At 40.6% G+C, this 21,922-nt stretch overlaps 2 protein-coding genes across 3 annotated transcripts in view; both read right to left on the reverse strand.

Annotated features, from left to right (window-relative positions):
- The window catches only part of LOC110984545 (solute carrier family 49 member 4 homolog), an 11,256-nt gene extending 1,936 nt beyond the window's left edge, over positions 1–9,320 (reverse strand). Inside the window, exons 1-10 of the mRNA XM_022244834.2 lie at positions 8,078–9,320; positions 7,052–7,162; positions 5,840–5,930; positions 4,290–4,490; positions 3,779–3,846; positions 3,512–3,641; positions 2,811–2,922; positions 1,612–1,679; positions 847–965; positions 266–448 (exon numbers count right to left, since the gene is read on the reverse strand). Of these exons, the coding sequence (XP_022100526.2) occupies positions 266–448; positions 847–965; positions 1,612–1,679; positions 2,811–2,922; positions 3,512–3,641; positions 3,779–3,846; positions 4,290–4,490; positions 5,840–5,930; positions 7,052–7,162; positions 8,078–8,324 (1,330 nt within the window). The 5' untranslated portion in view covers positions 8,325–9,320. The remainder of the gene's footprint in view (positions 1–265; positions 449–846; positions 966–1,611; positions 1,680–2,810; positions 2,923–3,511; positions 3,642–3,778; positions 3,847–4,289; positions 4,491–5,839; positions 5,931–7,051; positions 7,163–8,077) is intronic.
- An 808-nt stretch (positions 9,321–10,128) lies between these two features.
- The window catches only part of tep1 (telomerase associated protein 1), a 46,369-nt gene continuing 34,575 nt past the window's right edge, over positions 10,129–21,922 (reverse strand). For both annotated transcript variants that reach the window (XM_087140004.1, XM_087140005.1), the window contains exons 36-49: positions 21,432–21,534; positions 20,135–20,272; positions 19,338–19,445; positions 18,561–18,699; positions 17,642–17,835; positions 17,225–17,344; positions 16,708–16,799; positions 15,780–15,861; positions 15,455–15,585; positions 15,154–15,309; positions 14,675–14,780; positions 14,167–14,403; positions 12,998–13,102; positions 10,129–12,012 (exon numbers count right to left, since the gene is read on the reverse strand). In XM_087140004.1, the coding sequence (XP_086996130.1) occupies positions 11,872–12,012; positions 12,998–13,102; positions 14,167–14,403; positions 14,675–14,780; positions 15,154–15,309; positions 15,455–15,585; positions 15,780–15,861; positions 16,708–16,799; positions 17,225–17,344; positions 17,642–17,835; positions 18,561–18,699; positions 19,338–19,445; positions 20,135–20,272; positions 21,432–21,534 (1,852 nt within the window). In that variant the 3' untranslated portion in view covers positions 10,129–11,871. The remainder of the gene's footprint in view (positions 12,013–12,997; positions 13,103–14,166; positions 14,404–14,674; positions 14,781–15,153; positions 15,310–15,454; positions 15,586–15,779; positions 15,862–16,707; positions 16,800–17,224; positions 17,345–17,641; positions 17,836–18,560; positions 18,700–19,337; positions 19,446–20,134; positions 20,273–21,431; positions 21,535–21,922) is intronic.

Here is a 21,922-nt window from a genome sequence, read left to right on the forward strand (position 1 = left end):
CAGACACATTGTACTCATTTTATTTTACTTTCCCTACATGGACCATCGATGGGCCATCGGTTTGTCTGTCACCCACGGATAAAGACTGGTTTATATATGGCGCGTAAGCCTAAAACCCCGCAAAAGTCAGACTTCAAATCAAATCAAATATTCATGCATGATTTCTCATCGTCTTGAGATTTAAATAGATAACAGGAATAAACTGAAGACCTATTTAAACACTCACTTCCTGACTGCTGTCATCAGATATTTTAGGTTAACGTACCTATGTTTGGAATAAGCGGCAAGGCCAGGAATATGAGCGCGGCCACATTGTTGAGGTATGTCAGCACCATGGTTGTGTTACCCTCAGAGACAGGGTACATGCCCTCCACTGTTATCTCGAAGAAGATAGGGGGTGAGGCATTGACGCAAACACCAATGATGATACAGGCGATGTACACACTCACTGAATACAGGATAATGCCAACAAGCCAACAAATGAAACACCGGGAATACTTGTTGCTATGACTTGAGAGGGTGGTCAATTCTCTTCTAGAGGCGGAAATAAATTTAATTTGGGGAGCCTGTGCCAAGTGTATGTTTTATTCCTGCAAAGAATATTTCACGTGCACATCTGGAACCCTCAAAGTGTTTCCGAAATCTACAGATTTCATTCAATCAGTGTCTTCAGAGCTTTGCAAATTGCTCAGGTAATTTCAGACCAGGAATAATTTTTGGCCATACATCGTTGAACAAAAAGCTGTAAAGCATGCGAACAGCATCACCATGGAACGCTGGAATTGCTTGCACAAATGAAATAATAGCAGCACAGACTTCGTTTTTGAGGTGTCCTCCATGACTTACCTAAACTATAAGGGATGTATCTCATTGACAGTAAGACACACCAAACACAACCAATGAAAGCTCCGGCAGTAAGCAATATCAGTACAGCCTTCATCCGGCCCCCAAGAAGGTCCACGAGTCTGGCGAGCAAAAGAAAAACATCATAATAGATTTGAGTTTGTTTTTTTAAAAATCCCCTCTTCAACCTTTTCGATACGGTTTACAGTTACAAGCTGGTGTACTTGGTTACTCAGAATTGTTAAATATATGTTATGGCTAAATTTAATTAATTGTGCTCGCATTTACATAACTTCTCAATGTATATTGTTTTATGTAAAACTGGACTCTTGACATGCAGTTGGCAAAGACAACTTTTTGGTTAATCATTAACTAGTTCAAGTCAAGTTAAACAAAGAAACAATGAATAAATGAAAGCGAAAATACATATTTGCCGAACCAATTTCAAATGGAAGCCCTGAAGGTGTGGGGGCAATAAAAGAAATCTTTTGAAACATTTGGGACTTAAAGGAATCGCAGTTCCGGACAATGAAAGTTCTAAATTCAATTGGCTGAGGCACGCTCCAGCATATCAATTACTGGTGTCTACATGGGGAAAAAAATGATATTTGGCTAAATGAAATGAAGCTTTGAAAGGAAAAGATGACTGTTCAGCAAAAAACGGGGTCACATGCTCAGCAGTGTTGCCAGCTGGATACTTAAGGGCACTGGAGCATTGATTCTATTTCTATAGTGACTCCATAATTTTTCATTTGCCCCAAAACACACCTTGCGATCACCAAGCCTGCCAACATTCCTGCAATATTGGAGATGAATCCAATCCAGCCAACAGTGTCCTGAAATGGAAATGAAATTACAGTCAATTGAGTTTTTCTTCTTGAAGCAGATTGCGTTCAGTTCCCCCCCCCATGCCTTGTCCAATGACAAATAGATTAAAACCGTGGGGTGTACAGAAGTAGAGTTGAGGTAGACAAACAGGGAATTATGCAGGTACGGTACCACGTATCGATGTGCACAACACATCCATCCTTAGAAATAGACTCACAGGCGCTCATCACAAAATGCGAATAGTTATTATCACATTAAAATGTGGCTGCGATTCATGTTTCGTCAAACAATTTTTTCAGCAATCTTACACTCTTCTTCAATGTAAGGAAACTATTTTGGCATTCAATATTAGGTTAAATGCATTGAAGAGTGCGCCTTTTTAAAACATTACAAAACACACAAACACCAATTTTGCTTTCCTGGACAACTGAGGGCGCCAGGCTGTGATGTCATCCAGAGAAGGAGTTACCATTTCAGTGCATAGATTTTTGAGCTCAAATTGTGAACCTACAATTTACTCACTGAAGACATATCTGAGAAAGAGCTGCTTGCTTGCTTACTACTTGTACTTACACAACAATGAATCATCAAAGAAAAGAAACTTAAGGTTTAGGCTTGTATTAAAAAGAACTTTCCACTGCTGCCACCTAAATGTAGAGATTAATTAATTGAAGATTGTCAAGTGCATGCACAGAAAAACAAAAGGTTGAAAGGGTAGCAATAATCATTTTTGGCTGCAGGTCGTTCGAAAGAATGGCTAGAAGCGATGTCAGTCTACACTACAAAAATTCTGGTTTTATCAGAGGACCATTCCAACCTGTTTCACCGGTGTTAACATAGTTGGAGCTTTTTAAAACAGTTGGTGTTACTTTTAACACCCTCCAGTGCACTGTAACACTTGAAGGTGTATACGTAACACCAGCAGTATGAAAGTAACACTTTTTGGTGTGGTCATCTGATAACACCAAAATGTGTTGTTTCTGACACCAGAGTTTTTTCAGTGTATGTGTATTGCCACATTACAATGACAAATTGTTATTTTTTTTTGAGCTACAAGTCAATAAAAAATGTCATTGTTCAAGCCAGACATGCTTGAGCATCTTCCTTCCAAAAGATTACATTATTGGCTTATTCATTACCTGGCCTATATCGAGAGTAGTTTTAAAAATTGTGTCTTGTTGTGTGCTCCAGCCACCATACACCCCACTAGATATGCTATAAGCTGCTGCAGTAATCCAAAACTGGGCACTCCTGTATACCAAAATAAAAGCTGAGTGTAATTCTACTGACAAGAGGATGCAGGGCCAGGCATGCTGTTCGTCCATTTCATGAGGCAGGGTACGACAAACAGGTCAGCCATCTTAGCTCACAATTGGAGGATCGCTGGTTCAGCCTGAGTGCTATGTTTATGAGAGAGACAGATCTGATGAGTTACAGTCGGTTTGGGCGACGCAGTATAGGCTCTAGATTTTACATCAATCAAGTGGCGGTTGCGACTGATCAATCTTCAATCTGCACAATAGAGAACTCCCAGGACTTGATTGTTCTATTCAAATTTTAAAAATTGTCAACAACCCCGGATTTAATGGAATAAAACACGACCGGCTTCTGGCAGACAGATTGACCCAAACGTACGCAACATTATTACTGTAGTTTTAAGACACAATATGATAGTCCAAGGCATTTATGAAGTCACTTAGTCTTGTTTGCTTGCATTTCGACACTTCCCTGCATCAACCATGAAGTCAGGTTAAATTCTACATATATTCTGACAGCTGTCATTTCAATCACAAATCTGTTCACGCATCTTTCGAAATCCTGCCCTTTTCGCCAGACTAACTTGATCATCTTCAGGGCCCCATCTTTGAAGCTGTCCCTGGGTCTCGTGGCGGACAGGCTCGGTGAAGTCGGCGGCTTCTCCGGAAAGTACAGGAGCGTTGCTACGACTACAACGGCTGTAACTCCGCATTCTGAGAAACAAACATGCATTGCATAGATTGGCAAACCCTTACTTCACATTTGCATATAACTAGAAAACATGGTCCTTCTCTCTACATCTAGGCAAACCTATATACACCAGTATAATGTAGACTCATACATACCGTACCTATATACATTAACCCCATTATTTCACTGAAAGAACGAGTCCGCTCATCCGGATCGAGAGGTTCTGTGCTGAAATAAATCATATAATGCAAATTTTGCTAATTGAGTTCTTTTTGTTTCAATGTTGAGAATCAAAAGACGCAGAGACTGAAAACATTATGTGAATAAAAAGTGGGTGACGTGCTTCCTGTTAAATGTTACATGCAAAAAAAGGAAAAAACGCATGTAAAAATGCATTGATTAATATACTCTACGGCATTTTAGATATTCTTATTGGTCGAGAGCCCGTGAAGTGGCTGGTCTTAAACAATGATTTTACCAAATTAAAACAAACAAAATGAAAAAATTTACTGCAAAGAATATTAAAGTGAAAACTTTGAGCAAGTTTCTCCAACCCTTGTGTTAAAAAACCTCGTTGTGAAAAGCTATTCAACCAATTGGGAAAGCATTGCTCTTAAAAAGCAGAAGGAATTGAAAGGCCACATTCACAAAGAAGAAAAAGCAGTTTTTACCTTGAATTTTGTGGAATACTTGTTACGATCAATGGTCCGACCAGGAAGGACGCGGACATGCCAAGAAATGCTGCAGTAGTCGAAATAGCCGTGGATGTAGTCCGCTGGTGAGGCGGGAACCAGACGGCTGACACTTCAGTCGGGGCCGACATCATGACTGGGCCAGCAATGCCAATATAAACATGGCCAGCATTCATTGTCCTACAATAACCCCCAAATACACGTACCTCGTTAAAGATAAGGGTGATGGTAAAATTTCAGTATGCACATTTTCAAACTGGTGTACATGTAAGACATTATATACAAACTTCAAGATTATTTAAACAAATATAATGCATTGTTGTTCCTTTGTGGCATTTATTCAAATCCACCCTAATGAAACTTCTAGTTTAATACGTGATTTACAATTGTCTTTGTTTCTAACAATATTGTCAATTTAAATCACATTCCTCTCTTAACCTAATCTAAAATGCACATACATGTACATGTGTACCATGATACATGTATGTTTTCCCGTGGCCATTTTTCAGTATATATATTCATTCGAATTCACAGATTTATATTTTCAAATTTCTTCCACCTGAGTTGATTTTGTGCAGTTGCAATGTTAACTATTTCTGGTCCAAACTTGTGTTGGGTCTAAGATGGGCAGACAGTTTCAGTGAGGAGTGTTTTAGTCTCGCTTTCCTTTTGAAAACACGCTACTTTCATTCTACATGAATGAATGTACATTCATTCTACATTCAGATCACAGAATTTTGTTCCATGCATCAGCTGTCGTCTTCCCTGTTGCCGGTGCTCTTGTTTGTTTTAAATCTAAGATGATTTTATGTTTTAGGGTATTGTCAATATTTTCACTTACAGTGTTCTTGACATGCTTGAGAACTCAGGAACATGCTTAATTACGCACAAGACTAATTCATTAAAGAAAGCGTACCCAAGTGACTGATACAATTTGAATTTGATCTCTGAATGTTGTCGTTCGGTCACAACATAGACAACTTTCATTTGAAATGACAAAGTTTCTAGACACATGGTGTTCATAATGACCAAGCTTTGAAAATGATGGTTAATGAAACTGGGTTTTTCAAATACATGTACCGTACATGTAGCCCGTGAATTCATTTTATGCAAGAATTAATGAATAATGTTTTAAAATAGCCGGGAAAACTTATGGTTTATACACTGCTCTGGGGTCAATTTCATAGAGCTGCTTAAGCACAGAATTTGCTTAAGTGTGAAAAAACCTTGCTTGACAAATCAGGTTACTAGCCAAAACTCCATGTGAAGTACATGTACATTGCTTTGGAATGGTATTCACCTGTCTTTTGGTTAGCCTAACAATCACATAGATTTTGAGCTCATAACCTTTCATTTTTAAGCAAGGTTTTTTTGTGCTTGAAGCCCTGCCTTCAAACATTGAAAGAGTGATGGAATTCACCTATAAACTTCTGAAAAAGTTCTGATTTCAATATGATTTTTAAATACACGGGGGTTAGGGTTAAAGGAACCATGCATAGTCAGTTCTAGGTGATGTGTGTTTCTCTTACCACTTCAAGTTGTCTATACCGACAGGAAGGCACCGAATGCCGAGTCCTAAGAGGAAGATTAGGGAACTACACAACACACAGTAACGAAGACCTGTAAATCGAGAGGATGTAGAATTTTGGCACATTATTCTCTTTTTATTTGTATAGCGTTAAGTTCTCTAAGGTCAAAAAAGTCTCCGGCTCTTGGTCAGCGGTGTAATTTGGTTTAATATGATGTCCGAAGCTTCTACACTTGCTTGATCGACTGGAATCCTACTCCTGCATAATTTTAATGTGTTTTAGATTGGATACGGCTGAGTAATATGTACTGTTGAGCCCCTCTAGGCCCCCGTACACTGACATCAGTTTTGTATCATACATTTACAATTGGGAACCAGACAAAAGAGGTGGTCTAATGTCCTTGTACGCGTACATCTGCAAGCTGAAAATGCTTCTATACAGTAAACAGTGAGGGGGCCAGTTTATTTGTGTGTTAGTGGCAGTTGCAATGGACATCGCACATTATACATGTACATGTACGTACATCATTTGAAGGGGAAAAAAAGTGAGAGGAAAAAAAAAGCTGCGTCGCCGCACTACTTTTGGAGCCAGCCCCTGACCAGGAACCAGAGACCTTTTTGGCCTTACAAAGAGTAAATTGGTACGTTTTGGAAGTACATGTATTCTGAAAAATGGTGTTGAACTGTTTATCCTCACAAGCAGTGCTGGAGTTGAGTCCATCACAAGTCCCTTCACAAATCCCTTTCACAAGTCCCTTCACAAATCCAGTCGCAAAGTCCCTCCACAAGGCCAGTCACAAGTAACAGAGTGAACAATGACAACAGAATGCTTTCGTCAGAGCTCATTTGAATATTTGATGAATTGGCTTGAGACTGAAAGACTTGTGATTGACTCGAATACAACACTGTTCATGAGGTTGAACGACTTAATGCTCACCTGCTGTGGATAAATGTTATGGTGCATACAGTTGGGGCAGGGAGAAGTTGCCTCCCCCGGGGTGAATGTTGCCACTTTTAGGAACCGAAAGTGCCAACATTTCAGAAATGATACTACACTCTACCACTTTTCAGGAGGCCGAGGATTCTTTTGAATATGATTAAAAATACAATTCCAGTTTTCCCTCGAGTCAAAACTTTGATGAGTCACAGGTTAAATGAGTGGCCATTTCAATTTGTATAAGCAAAAATGTAACAAACTCATGCTCATACTCACCTTTGACCAGGAGCAGATAAGAGAACAGAAAACCTGTGATTACAAAGGAGATGGGGCCCCAGTTTGTTAACAGGGCTATATCGCCGTCTGTCCAATTTAACACCACCTTAACTGGAAATATGAAAAAAAGTCATTGTTTGAGGTTTACATGTATCTACAATTCCAGGGGACCTGTTAATTGGTAAGGCGTCCTTGTATGGATATCATATAATATTACTGGGACATCCCACTCCGTTCTTTTCAGCTTTCTGAATACTGTTCTCATAAACAATCTCCAAAATGTCAAAGCTCGGGGATAGGCCTACACTAATCACTATACCAGGTGAAAAAGCCTACATGGATTTAATTTGACATGCTTGAATTAAAGATATTTTATAATGTGGCAAAAGATCTTACACATACCAATGTTTCCTTAGAAATACAAGGCAGTCGAATGGGCCTTTTTACAGCACTGACCTGTGAGGATATCTACACTTCGACAATGCATATTTGCATTTTTTAATCACATTACAAAATGGCAAAATTTGGGGCCTGGTAAATGTACGGTCACAAACACCGGTATAAAGGTGGATACCGAAGAGGTTGCTGAATTTTTAATGGTCAGATGCCTTTATAGGCCGATGTGTTCTTATTCCTCCATAATACATGGTACTGCACTTTGGGGGACTGGGAGACGAGGAATTACTAAAGTGTTTAGAATTTAGGCCTACCAGATGGGCAACCTGGCTAAAGTTTTTTGAGTGTTGGGTGTGAACAGGTATTAAATTAATTTTTTTAAAGTTTCTTTTCCCCTTGTGGTGGTTTATAAGCCACCAGAATGTGATAACATGTCCTAAAATGTCAAATTTAAATACAAGTGAAGATATGAGTATTCAAGCAGTCACTTAGAAAACACTATTGGGTTTGTGCACAGTAATGGCCGTGTAGGAAACTCTATCCTTTTATGCAGCCTGATGACACAGTTTAATGTGGACGTCTAGTCTACTCCACACTTAAATTAAATCATGAAATTCGGAGGTAACAAACCTGTGTCTGCAATAGGTCCCCAAGTGTTCCACGTGGCTGCTTGCAGGGCACAAAGCAGCGAGAAGACGGCCAAGATGAACCATCTCGCCGGGTACGCTTCGTGTTGTGCCCCTTCCTGTTTGTCTGTACCCTTTTTCAAGCTGCGTGTCTGGGGGTTCTGGTTGACAGTGCTGTATTTGCTCCCGTGTACGTGTAGGCGTGTATCACTCGGTGCCGCAAAGGACACCAAGGGGTCGGTTTCTGCCATTGCGGCTAAAAGCCAGCCCAGCGAATTTGGTCAGGATTGACGACAAGAACTACTGAACGATCTCAACCAAGGGCCTAACACGAGAAACAGATAGCATGAATCGTGATCCCGATGTTATTCTTGGGTCGCTTTGTAAATAACATTTGCTGTACAGCGGTCTAAGGTCGGCTTCTTTTGTTGGTCGATCGACTCTGACAAGGTCATGTGAGGCCTATACTCGATGTACAGATTACAATACCCAAGTGACGAAGCTTGCAACTCGGCTTAACTGTGAAAACAAATAGCAGTTCACTTATTCCTCGCGAAATATCACTCTTTCACGTACGGTATACCAAACCTTGGTACACTAGGCCATGCTGGCAACATTATTAGTTAAACCATGGAGAAATAAAACACATGGTTAAACCCTTGCGAATTTCGTGTAATTAGTCGAGGCAGGTCCGTGGACCGGTAGACTGCTTAGGCCTGTAGGCTACTTTGATGTCTGTACCCCGTAGTCGTCTGAAAACAAACAATCGCTCGAAATGAACCTCAAGGTCCAACCATGTCATTGACAGGACCTCCACAACAGAAGTAAAATTGGCCAGGTAGGCCTAATACTAGAGCCGGTACACAGCGCCATATCTGGGCTACAGTCCTGATGCCATGATCATCTTAAAGCCGATGAGAGTTCCTTCTCAAGAACAATGGTCGCGGCGAAATTGTGGCCCTCATCCTCGATGATAATGACTGCCGCGAACTAGGCCATCGAGACAACCTGTTTCTGCATCCCAAGTCGAGTGAACTGTAATTCGAGTGAACACGTCACCGCTGTGCATTACAGTACAAGCAACGGTGCCCTATTTTCCGCATGCATGGTTGGCTCTGTATAGACATGGAGGAAGGAACACCTTAATTCCTTCCTCCATGATATAGACGACTGCCAAGCTTGCCCTTCGACATGGCATTAATTATTTTAATACAAAACCTCGATGCTCATCATATCTCTGATTAGCGAGCCGCCATCCATAGTAATACGCGGGTTATTAGGGTCGGGCAGATGATCCAGGTATTGTATTTATGAAAAGGAGATGGGGGTCCCACATTGGATACCATAACATTAAGGAGTTTTCCTCCATGATACGACTCAGAGCCGAGTGTATGCGCGGGGTTTCAAATCTGGATGAAAATGGATGACTCGAAGTCATTTAGTAACAGTTGAGTGGAAATGGATAAGAAGAGGCATGTAACTGAACATCTAGGAACTTGGATAAAGTTGGGGCCAAGGTGGGCCTACTGGGCGTCGTGATGGGGGGGGACTGGAAACAAATTAAGATCAAAACAAAAAATAAATTAGAAAAATGCAAAAGAAATACAAAGGGAGAGGAGCATTACCAATTTGCTTAAAGACATCGAAATTGACCCCATCCACTTAAATGGTTCATCAGATCGCCGCTGATGAGTACTTTGTTCCTGGAAATAGTGCTTTGCCCCCGGATTAAAAACCTAGCCACACACATGAGTAGGTAGTTTCCTAATAACATAGGAAAACTCCCACTGTTATGCTGTTCGAAGTTCCACAGCTTTCATTGTCCGTCTAATTACCAAAGCTTTTGCAGGGAGAATTTAAATTCTGGATCACTTTGAAGAGTTAAAACAATGCGTGGGAGAGGAATGGTGAAACATAATTACCTACTTCAGCCTGTTTTTGAATGGTGGGTCAATACAGATCACGTAGTGCCGATAGAAATAATCGTGAAGAATGTTTGAACATCAAGCTAGCAACGATAAAATCTTCCCAAATCAGTAAAACTCTTAAACAGAATTAGTCTTTTACATATTACTATTATTTATTAAACCAAAAATAATCTAATACAGTCACCAAAGGCGTAACAGTGATACAGATTTATTTCAATAAAGATTCTCTACATGGAAAGATTACAATCGGAGACCACACTTTTATGGGAATATTTCAGACTAACATACATCTATAAAGTTCTCTACCAGATAGATATTTGAAGGAATTAAACAATAACAAAATATATGCATACATGTATTGCAACTTCAAAACACACTGTGCCTTAGTCTTCAAATTCAAAAATTTAACATTGGTTTCCTCATCAAATGAAAATAGGTATGTTAAAATGAACTAATGTATGATTTGATCAACTCCAGAGAAAAACAGACGTACCAGATTACAGGCATTTTTCATGAATTTGAGTTACAGAAGTTTTTATATATAAAAACAGGAACACTGAGGCTATATTAGAAAGGTAAAATCTTGGTCTTCAAATACACAACTTGTTGATATATACCTTCTATGTCAAGACACTCACTCTGACAAGGCTATGGTCCAGAAATCTGCAAAAATCTGTCTGCCATTGCCGACACCTGATGAAGAGAGATGCAGAATTCTAAGAAACTTTTCTAACCTTGCAGGTTGGTATGGACTGCTCATCCCCATCTTCGTTTTTCTTTCTCAAATCCTTCATCCCAATACCTTACATTATCTTTATATCCCCACTGACTTGAACTTTGAACCTTTGGTCATTCGACTCCAACTGTTTTTTTGTTACCTCTAAGGCCACTCATGTTCCACCAAAGGATGGAGTTGACCACTAAGCAACCACCTGTGCCCTAGGCAAAAGTTCACCCCAAGTAGAAGAGAAAGATCTAAGCTAACCACAGAGTAATTTGGTACATAAATTTCCTTATTCATGTGGACCATATGCATGACTGGATTGACAGAGAGGCTAGGCTTGGCCATTTTTCCGGCCAGAGCTTTTGCTCCACAGAGATACACAATTTGAATCTTTTGTGCTATCTCTTCCTGACAAAAGCAGTTACCAGAAAGATGGCTGCCATGCACAACTTCTATTAGATTCCCACTTCGCTAATTTAAACAGAAATGTCAAACAGTAGACAACATCCAAGTGCAGCCTCACTTTTCTTGGGCAATACCATGCCAACAGCGAAAGAATATACGATCTATTCATGCACTGCAATACTATACAAAATCAGTAACATCAACAGAAAAAAATGTCAAACCTCAGATTGACTATAAAAAGAATTGGATCTGTTTGAGAACATGGTTGTCATCTATCAGGCTTGAAATCATTCATTAAAGCTCTAATCTGATGCCTTTCTTTTTCATGCTAAAAATCACAATATACTTTTAACCTTTGTATCTTAACAATGTCCCCCAAAAGAAAGTGCAAATGTTTCATCACAGCAAACCGAGCAACCTGTACCAAAATAGAGAATATTGCAAATTCTAAATGATGTCCGTAATACCTGAAACACATGTACAAGTACATGTACATTGCTTCAAATTCTAGACAGATGCACATACAGTGCCAAACAAAATAAACGGAGCTTCTTGTTACACTTTTACCACTGGCCCTCTTGGCCTATTGACCTCTTAAGATGTTAAGAAACACTGAGTACCATATTGAAAGAAATTATTTGATATAAATTTCAAAAGTTACATAGAAAAGCTTTATCTAATGCATTTAACATCTAAACGATGAGCTGCTATAGTTTGAGTGTGAATCTCCATCTTGCCGACTCAGATTTTCTCTGCGGACCTACTGCGCCAATCCAGGAAGTAAACATTCCCCAGTTTGTCCCCACATATCATCTCTGTGCTGTCAGAGACCGGAGATGCGGTAACCGTGGTAACAGGAGCCTGGCAGTAAAACTGACCGACCTGAAAGACACAAAATTGGAATCACAGGCAATAGCTTCTTCCGTCCGTAGTTAAGACCAGAGATGCCAACATTTCAAAATGAATAAGTATAATCTGATATTGCACTTCCAGTTCCGGTTTCCCGACCGACCCTATTTTTTCGGGCGACCCCAAAAACTTTCATCGGCAAATTAGAAAAACAATAAATTATTTTTTTAAAGTCCTGTTGTCTTTTTCTTTCTAAACAAACGTCAACAACTTCTTTTCACATCAAAACACTGTTCACTATTACGATAATTGGGGCAAACTGATGATTCAACGAAGCTGGTCTCAATCGTCCCAAATGCACCAACTGTGGGATGCCAGCGACACATTCCTGACACGCGCATTAAGAGGCCAGCTCTGAGCTAGCTTACATAGAGTTTATACATAACTGTATTGTTTGTACCTTAGTGAGTCTGGATCGCACATTCGTAAATGGATTAAACAAATCGTAAAAATTACGCCTAAATCGTACAAGTTGGAATCTATGTCAGACAAATACTTTCCAAAAAGCAACTCAGAATGCTGAAACGATGACTTAAGTCAAGTGTCTGCTTTTATGCTAGCTACAGAGGGAAGTTTTCGGGAAGTTTGAAAGTGAAACAATGAAGGTATATGGCAACATTTTCACCACAAGACATATGTGGCAAGTCAGGTAGACTGGGCAGAACACCTGTGCTGCCTGTTCACTGTTCTGTAACGGCATCTATGAAATATGACAGTTGTATGTTTGAAATAATTTTCCCTCCTTTGTTTATTTTGGACATCAGTGGTCAAAAATGGACCAAAAGGGATGGACTTCCCCCACCCCTGTGGAGGATGAGGCTGTTCTTCCATGCATAACACTTTCCTATGATTGATAATCACTGTCTAGCAAAATTATGATGTCAATTTTTTTTCTCCACCTGACCCTGAAATTTGAGAACTAAATCTGAGAAGCATACGGATTTGGAGCACACATTACCTGTTTCAGATTCTTTCTAGACCACAGCTTGAGGGCGCTGTCTTCTGAAGCCGTGCAGATTACATCATCACAGACAGCAATATCATGAACAGCACTTGTGTGAACCTGTTTCGAGAAATGTAAAACTTAATCTTCTTTTGCTATTGAAACTGCATAAAAAACTGATGACTTTAACCCTAAAAGCAATGGGGGGGCGGGATCTGCCCCCTTCACATTTTTTCAGTATCTCCGCAGTGCATTTTTTTTTCAGGAGCTGAGCCTTTAGGAGTTTTTAGACTAATTCTGTGTGGTCATTTTGAAACCAATTTTGAGAAAAATCTAACCTACCGTTCTCGTACAGCACCTTTTTTTCTGTGAAAGGTCGTAAAAAAATGTATACTGTTTCCACTGCGGTGCTCAAAGCACGCGGGCTGGCATGCATGGTAGCCATGAACTTCAAATGACCGTAACAACAAAATGACACATTTAGTTGATTTCAAACTTCACTTTGGTTATGATAATGAGTGTCTTCCCATGCATGCCAAGTTTAAGAAAAACAAATCGAGCGTGGCACAGCTGAGTTTTGGGGGGGGGCCCGAATCCACCCCACCCAGCTGAGAGACTGGCCAAATTAACCCAGCTCCTTCAAGGTTTAACTAGCTGAAAATAAATAAAAGCTAACAATGGCCAAAGGAGCAGTCTGAAAGACTGAAATTTGAAATTAATGAACTATTTCTCGAGTTTACATCACAGGCATTTGAATAAAAGTGCATTTTTTGGTACATTTTGAAGTGTGACATTGGTTTTACAGTTGCAATACAGGAACAAGAAAGTTGGAATTCTGAAAGCAATGCTGTAATTTGGGATAATATGTGAGTAGATCTCAAACGGTTAGCCCTTAAGGCCTTCCTCCAGTAATTTTGTTTTTGTTTACATCAGAAAGAGCTAGAAGAGCTTTTTCGTTTGGAGGGTCACTCATTTTGGCATCCTCTTGGAAACTGAAACTTAGTGAGAGAAAAAATGTTGAGGGCTCCTACTGACTTCCACTTTGCTAGATCCTTGTACAGCGCTTGATCTAAAAAGTGGCAGTGTTGACTTGCGCCTTATTTCATTAGGTTGGGTCACACATGCATCCTTTTTTCGACTGCAACATCAGTACCACTTGACGAAGTATGCCTCTGCTGGCGTACCTTCTTCCTGGCAATGACTTCATCCGTCATCACGTCGCACACCGTCAAGTAGCCCTTGGAATCGCCAGTCAGCACGGCCCTGTTCTTGCCGCTGACCTTCTCCCCGAGACCAAGGGTCTTGCCGCTTCGTAGCTGGAGCCCGGTGCAGGCGTGGACCCAGCAGGGCTCCTGGTAGCCCACGGACTGCTCCTTGGTGGAGGGGTCGACGATGCTGAACTTGGAGCTCCTCTCCAGCTCCTGGAGTTGAAACAGAAGAATACAAAGTTCATGCTCACACTGGGTCATTTTGTCAAAAAATTTCCATTCTTTTATCTGCTCACATTCATGCTCACAACGAGTCATTTTGTCAAAAAACATCCATTCTTCCATTCTTTTATCTATCGGTGAAATAGTCAATTTCGTTTTGTCTCTTCAGAAAAATTCTTGAACAAGCAGCACTACTTCTTGCCACAACAAAAAAAATATTAAAGAAAAGATGTGCTTCAATGTATTCATGATGGATACGTACCAAATTCTTGAAGTGCTGGAGTTCCCCGTTGGCAAAGCTGGCAACTAGAGTGTTGTCTTTGAGAATCTTCAGATCCAGAACCCAGTCGGACGGTTCCTCTGACCCTCTGAAGAAACAAGATTTTATGATTATATGGCCTTGATTTCCCCCTCAACAGTTACTGGCTAATATTCCAGCACAGCTCCATCTGTGTAGCTCAGTAATATGTCAACAGCAATGCTAATCAAACTGAGGTTCCCAAGCTTTTGGACCATGGTCCTCCCTACGGGGTCGTTCTCGCACGTGGAGAACTCCACATTCAGTGCGCAAAATATTAATTGATACAATTACTTTATTACTTACATATTATCCTGATTAGCAACAGTGATCAGTGCTGTACAAATCCTTGCATTTTACTTTGTTACATTTAACAAAGTGAAGTGTGTATGCTTAAAGCATTCTTTAACTACACAGATATTTGGGGCATAGACCTAGTGTACCTTTGATGAACCCGGCGGGTCTTTCCAGAGTCACAGCGGAACATGCAAATCATGCCTGACCAATGACCTGTGTAGAGGCTATCCCTTAAGGGGTCATAGGTCATGCAGGTCACTGGGCTCTTGTCCTGGTCAGCGGCAAACATAGTCTTCCGATATCTAAAGAAACACAAAACTTAATTAATCAGTAACAATTCATTTTTTTGTAATGAATCATGAATTCTCCACACTGAAGAAATGTTCTTTTTTCTCTGGTCCATAAAATTTTGTGACATGTTTCCTTCTGTCGCTCCAAAATACTCACGGTACTCTATATGCTGTATTGGGTGGGGTGGGGGCTTCGATCTCCCACACTGTCACAACACCCTCATCAGAACCCAGAGCAAACCTGGTATTACCCAGGAAGCTGACAGAATTTATAGCCTTTTCCGCCAACTGGGAAAGCAAAATAAGATTGGCATTAATTTGCATACATGTATTTGAAGCAGTGGAATTAAAAAAAAAAGTAAATTACAACATAAATCTTTGAAGAGCTGAAGTCCACATTTTGTAATAAGAAAGTCAGATATTTCACAGCAAGTTAGCTAACAAGAAGAAAAGCAGAAGCTCCAAATAGTTCATTTTTATACCTTGCTTGAAAACACCATCTTGGGAAGGGCATCGGCGGATGAATTCTTGTCTGGCATTTCCCACACCATTACTTCACCACTCCTGCACAAAATGAAACATCAGCAAGAAATGGGAAAAAACATGAAATCTTGAAATTGAACTAAGACTATCTTCTTTCCCCAACAAACTTAGTAAATTTTGAAGATCTTGCCTAATTATCACGACAGGCCCTATTTGAATAACAAATTAGTGATCTTCAAATCAGAAACATTCAAGAAGAACTTTTGCCTTGTTTCTTTCTTCAGATTCCAAACGGCCTAAAAGCTGGAAAAACACACTTACTTTCAGCAAGTACTTGTTAGGGATGTTTTTCATGCTACTTGAAGTTAACTGAGATAAGGATAAAACTTACTGCTGAAGTGTTGGTGAACTACAGTAACCTCATGGAACTTTAAAACCCTATCCATTCTGAACCCAACAAGTTTATGCATGATTTCAATGGTCCCTACAAGGGTAGGATTAACAAATTGTTAGTACCTTCAGTACTTTTGAAGTAGTTCGGCATCTGAACATTTCCAAGCAAACTTAAGATAACAGGTAAGGTTGAAATTTAAAACAGGCCTCTTGGAATACAAATTAAAAGGAAATTGGACAGTGAAACTATAACATCATATTTGCCAGTCAGGTCAGGTGTAATTCGGCAACCCGAATAAGAATGCTGAGGTGGCATAACACCTGCGGACAGCTGCTACACAAGGGTTACATGCCTCATTGACCAATAGGGTGTCATGATTTGCCAAATGCACGGGCGCGTCAAGCTTAAGAATGTGTGGCTGCAGTCATGGCGTCTCCTTGGATTATTGTATAAATATGTCCTTAATTTGGTAGTGCCTGAGCGTTGCAGCAAGCCATTACAAGATTAGCCATATCCCTATCCCATGCAACTACCTGCTAGTGGAGACTGCAAAGGTGCCCTTTGTTGAGTACGCTGTGCTGGTCACTTCTCCATTGTGGCTGACAGACAGGATCTGAGCCTCAAGCTGAGGGGGAATAATTACGAATGCATCACAGTGGATTAAGATATTATGCATCCTGCAGAAATGAACAAACAAGCTGCTCTGGCAAAAAGGTTGTGTTTCCTGTTTTCCTTACTTTGACTGCTTGAGCATAAAAATTGGGGGGGGGGGGCGATTTTGGGGAAATGTGGAATTGGAGATGAAGGAAAAAGGTGTGTACTTTAGTGCGAATGGGTGCAAAGAAAGTTATTTCCTCTTTAATGAGTCTTCTCTCAAAATGTTTCTTGCCATGCCCAAAAAGTAACATCTTCCTTACCACTCTAGAACTGAGGTTTTTCTTCAAATGGTCAAAGTGTTTTGACTGAAAGTTTTACTCTCCAAAGTTAACTGAGGAAGTTAGCAAAAGGGGTAATACTCCAATCTTCGAGCACCCTGCCTTGGGGGTTTACCTTTGGTGTCCAGATCTTCACCGTCTTGTCCAGTGATCCTGTGATGATATCACCTTTGCTGGACACGGCTACAGCCACCACACTGTCCGAGTGACCACTCAATGATGCCATCTCGTTGCCCTGGAGACAATTAACAAAAGTATCCATCATCCCTCATTCCTATGAAGCAATTTGTTTTCCTACAAAAGTCAGGTTTCCAAGGTGATATTTACTGTTAATGGAAAGACTACATGCAATTGGATCAAAGAAGATGAGATTCAAGTACTCTTGGAACATGCACGTAAGTGTGATGTAGTATTTCAAAGAGAGTTCCTTTAAATCTGGATAAGGGCCTAGCCCCATCAATGGGCTGGACCATGTATACCAGGGATGGCCAGTAGTGGAGGAGACAACAAGCAAATAACACAATGGCCTCACCTGTAGAGGTTTCCACAGGTGTGTCATGGCATCGTCACCGCCAGTTGCCACGACAACATTCTCCAGCCGCACCATCTCCACCTTGTCCAGTTTCCTCTTCTCGTGCTTGTCCTTCCACTCCTCTTTGGCCACCATGCTTGACCAAGGCTGGCTCGGCGCTTCAGACTCTTTGGTGCCCAGGTCTTCAAATAAATCTGCCGCCAAAATGACCAAATTCACAAATGCACATGAATGCTTATAGAAATTCCGGCTCTTGTTTTTGGAAATTGTCAAACTAAAGGCCAACAGCAAAATTGTTCAAGGCCACATATGCATTTGAAAATTTGGTGAATGTACCAGTTGTTATTTCATGACCCCTATAAATTGATTTAATCTCTCCTGAGTTCCTTAGATTAACCCTAACCCCCTAGGGTGTATGTAAAATGGTATTGAAATTGAAGGATTTGGGACTGTTAGGGTTAAAGAAATGTTTTCTGCGTTGACTGTTGATATCTTTCAATGAATACATTACAGTAAACTCTTCATATCTGAGCTCCTTCTTCAGATACTTCTAAAAACTGTGAATTACAAGAAAATACTGCTGAACAACATACTTGACATCTGTGTGTTGCTACCACTGCAAACTAGAGGGTCCTACTTTGGAATGCTTCAACATAAATCCCAGATTCTGATTGCAATGCAGTTTTTATGAAGTACACAAAACCATTAAAAAAAGGCAGTGTACAAATACGCCTTTATGTCCAATGTGTTTGAAAAATCATATTATAAAATTTGGAGGATTAATTAAGGACTGTTGGGCTAAAGATAATCAGGGTTCTATTGAGAATCACAAATAAAGTGATGGAAGTTTCACGCTTTGGATTTCCTCAAAGTAGGGAAGTTTACATATCCTTGTTCATACAGGACTATCTGCGCTTACCCTCAAGCTGCTTGGCCGACACAAAGATATCGCAGCAGTTGACGCGACTGTTGTGGCCGTACAGGGTGGTGATCTCAATGCCCTTGTGTGACCAGACTCGGATGGTGCCATCGAAGCAGGCGGACACAACACAGCCTTGCTGAAATGACCGGGGTCAAAAATACATAAACACTAAAATAATGGGAAGGAACAGGGAAATAAGCATTGATACTGCTTCTCTCTTGAGAACTCTGCTGCGGCTTTTTGAAGGGAAGACGGCAGGATCACAGAATGAGGGGTCCGTAAGAGATTGCTCCTTGTGGCGGTTGGTCGTCCCAGCACTTTTCAACTGTGCTTGAATTGCAAAGCTTAGAATGGTGAGAATTCCAGAAACCCAAGATCGGCAGGTGTGCTTAGAATTGGGCAGTTGGCAGAGTTTTACAACTAGGAGAAATTTACAGGTTAGTGTGACATCGAAGAGCAGCCATTCTTCTCAGCGTGGTAAAGGGGGTAAAAATGGGGCATCACTGTGCCAAACAATATTAATCTCGCGAGAGTGAACTGGTTGTATTTTGGGGAAAAGTGCAACTTCTTGAAATTTCTAACTTAATGAGTTTATTTACTGAGTTACCATATAGATATGTGCTTGTGCAGTGCTTTAAGATAGTGATGAAAGACAGATGACAAACATAAGGATGTTACATTTTAGGTTTCAACTGTACATTTCAAAACAAGCGGCCCCTTTGGAACACTTCTTCTTGTAAAATTTATCCTGGGAATAAACCTTGAAGGACTTACACTGTACGCAACAGCGTTGATGGCGCTGGTGTGCCCGATAAACTGGCATTTTTCATTCATGGCTTTCATGTCCCAGAGTTTCAGGGTGAAGTCATTAGAAGCAGTCACCTGCAACAAGATAAAGCATAGGACTTGTCACATCAATTCTTGGTCAGTGAACCTTATTCTTCACTTTGGGATGATGCTCAGCTCTTGCAATGGTAGAGTAAAAAAAATGGTAGACTGAACCTCCTTTCATCTCCTGGATTTAGCAGATAAACAATCCCATGAATGTATCGCCAAGCACCAGCAAATATTCACACCTTGAAAATATCAAACCCACTATTCCAAAAGCAGGATGACTTGCTAGAAAAGCTTCTGGTAAGTTCTGCAACTTTTACGAGTGACTGTTGGTGAAATCACACCACAAGAGCAACGCAACGTCCAAAACTTCAACTATCTACACCAGCCAAAGATTTCTGCTTTCGACATTGTTCAGTGGACTGATTTGAAGAAGAAAACACAGCTCATTAGTGGTTGAAGATTTTATTGAAATAAAGCAACCCACATCAGCGCTTATGTCTTAATGAGAGGGGTCACATTGATCAGTATACCTCAATTTAGCAGCAAACCTTTTAACAACTTTGATTAAACCTGGTGCCTCTCTGGGTAGCTAGGTCTCACTGTCGTTTGATTTCCCTAGAAACTAAATCTTTCTTCTTGTCCGAATTATTGATTGATCATTATTCTGGTAGGTAAACAGTAAATTTGAAGGTATTTAGGAATACATTCATTAGAGAGATTATCACTTGTCGTACCAGGAAGTCGTTGCTATCTGACCAGCACAGCGCCGTCACCCAGTCCTTATGGCAAGCGTGTATCTCGGCCAGTGGTCGCAATGCTTTGCCTCGCTTGCCGCTTATGTAGTCACTCTCCATGCTCCACACCTGCAGGCTCTGTGAGGGCAAAAATTGCAATGAGCCAAACTTTAGAGTGTTCATATCCGAGGAAAATTGGGGATGCGAAAAGAATGTGACGTGCAACCCATAACCGACCCTGTTCCAACAACACAAACGTGAATGCCACCACCATCCCAAAAACCAGGCTGAAAGAATGTTAAGCTGCATGTACTATCGGCAAAATGACACCAAAATGAGCAATGCAAACTCAAAAATCCGGTCACTGCCAACAACTACTGAAGATTTCTGTAGACACAATTCTTCCTTTACATAACTCTGAAGCATGAAAAACCAAAAGCAATGGGAAGACTTGTCAAACATCAATCTACCTACTTCAGCTTGGTTTGGAAACACTTGGCCAAAAGGAATCTTGTTTCAAGTGCTTAATCTAACACAAAACACATAAAGCACAGCCAGTATACCAGTGCAGTACTCATCCTAACAGATTCTAACAAACCCTGGTGTTGGAATTTGGTTGGTTGGGGATCGATATCTCCTTCATCAAGCTTTTTAAAGAACCAGATTATTCCATTTGCAAAACCGTACCCCCATAACCACCCCTGTCCAAATAATACAACAGAAAAGATTTTAACTGTTTAGTTGGTTTCATCAAATTTTTCCTAGCAACCAAGTTTACTACATCTGAAGGACATAAGTAACCAACCCTGTCCTAACAATACAAAGGAAAATGTTTCAGTTGTTAATAAGTTTCATCAAAGTTTCATGAACACATCAAAAACACCAAGTTTTTGCATTTGAAAAGTCATGAATGTGAAATGCCACGACAGCAAGACCCACTCACTGCCTTTTTGGCACAGGAATGAGCCTTGAGCTGGACCAATAGAGGGTGCAATTTTCTCAGCAACAGAGGGTCCCTTTGGTCAGAAGTAAACTTCGCTAGTGTACGACTAACTAGGAAATGCATGTGTTAAGCTTGCATCGCTACCAACAAAATTAACACTCCTGATCAATATGGCTCTTTTCAACCGATGAGGGGGTGCTTCTGCTCGAGGCTGCTACTCTAAGCTCTTTTAAGCATGTTCCGCACTACAAAATCTCAAAACTGACATTCTTTGTCCTTGTGTTAGGGAAGCAACAAATCAATCATTCTGACTCTTCTTAGCTTTTCAAGTCTCGTTGACCTCGGTGATCTTACCGCATCTTTGCTTCCCGTGGCCAGTCTGGTGCCGTCCACACTGAACCCACAGCAGGTCACGGTGCCGTTGCAAGTTGCATGGATCACAGCAAGGCAGTCCAGGCTGCATACAGCGGAAGAAATTGTATGTCAGGAACTGTGTTTATCATTATGGAAATAAATCTGGCCACTGACGGTGGCTAACATGTTTCAGAAGCAATGCTACACAAATCATGAGCAACAAAAGACAGGAAAACAGGCATAAGTAAACAAAAACAAGAGCTAGTTCCTTTATTCAAAAGGGGGTTCCAATTTTGCACCCCAAAGGTTATTAAAAAAACTCCAAAACAAAAGAAACCATACCATACTGTTAACCCCCCCCCCCAGAACTATTCAAAAAGTATCTTCCTTTGCATTAATGTCGCTCTAACATTACCCTCCACCCAGATGAACAAATATCACACAGTACCAGTACTTGTCTTTTTGAGGGGCAATTTCAGGGGAGGAGGTCA

This window comes from Acanthaster planci, linkage group LG08 (genome assembly GCF_054643075.1).
Source record: "Acanthaster planci isolate LZ-2023a linkage group LG08, COTS_SCS, whole genome shotgun sequence".
Taxonomy (NCBI): domain Eukaryota; kingdom Metazoa; phylum Echinodermata; class Asteroidea; order Valvatida; family Acanthasteridae; genus Acanthaster; species Acanthaster planci.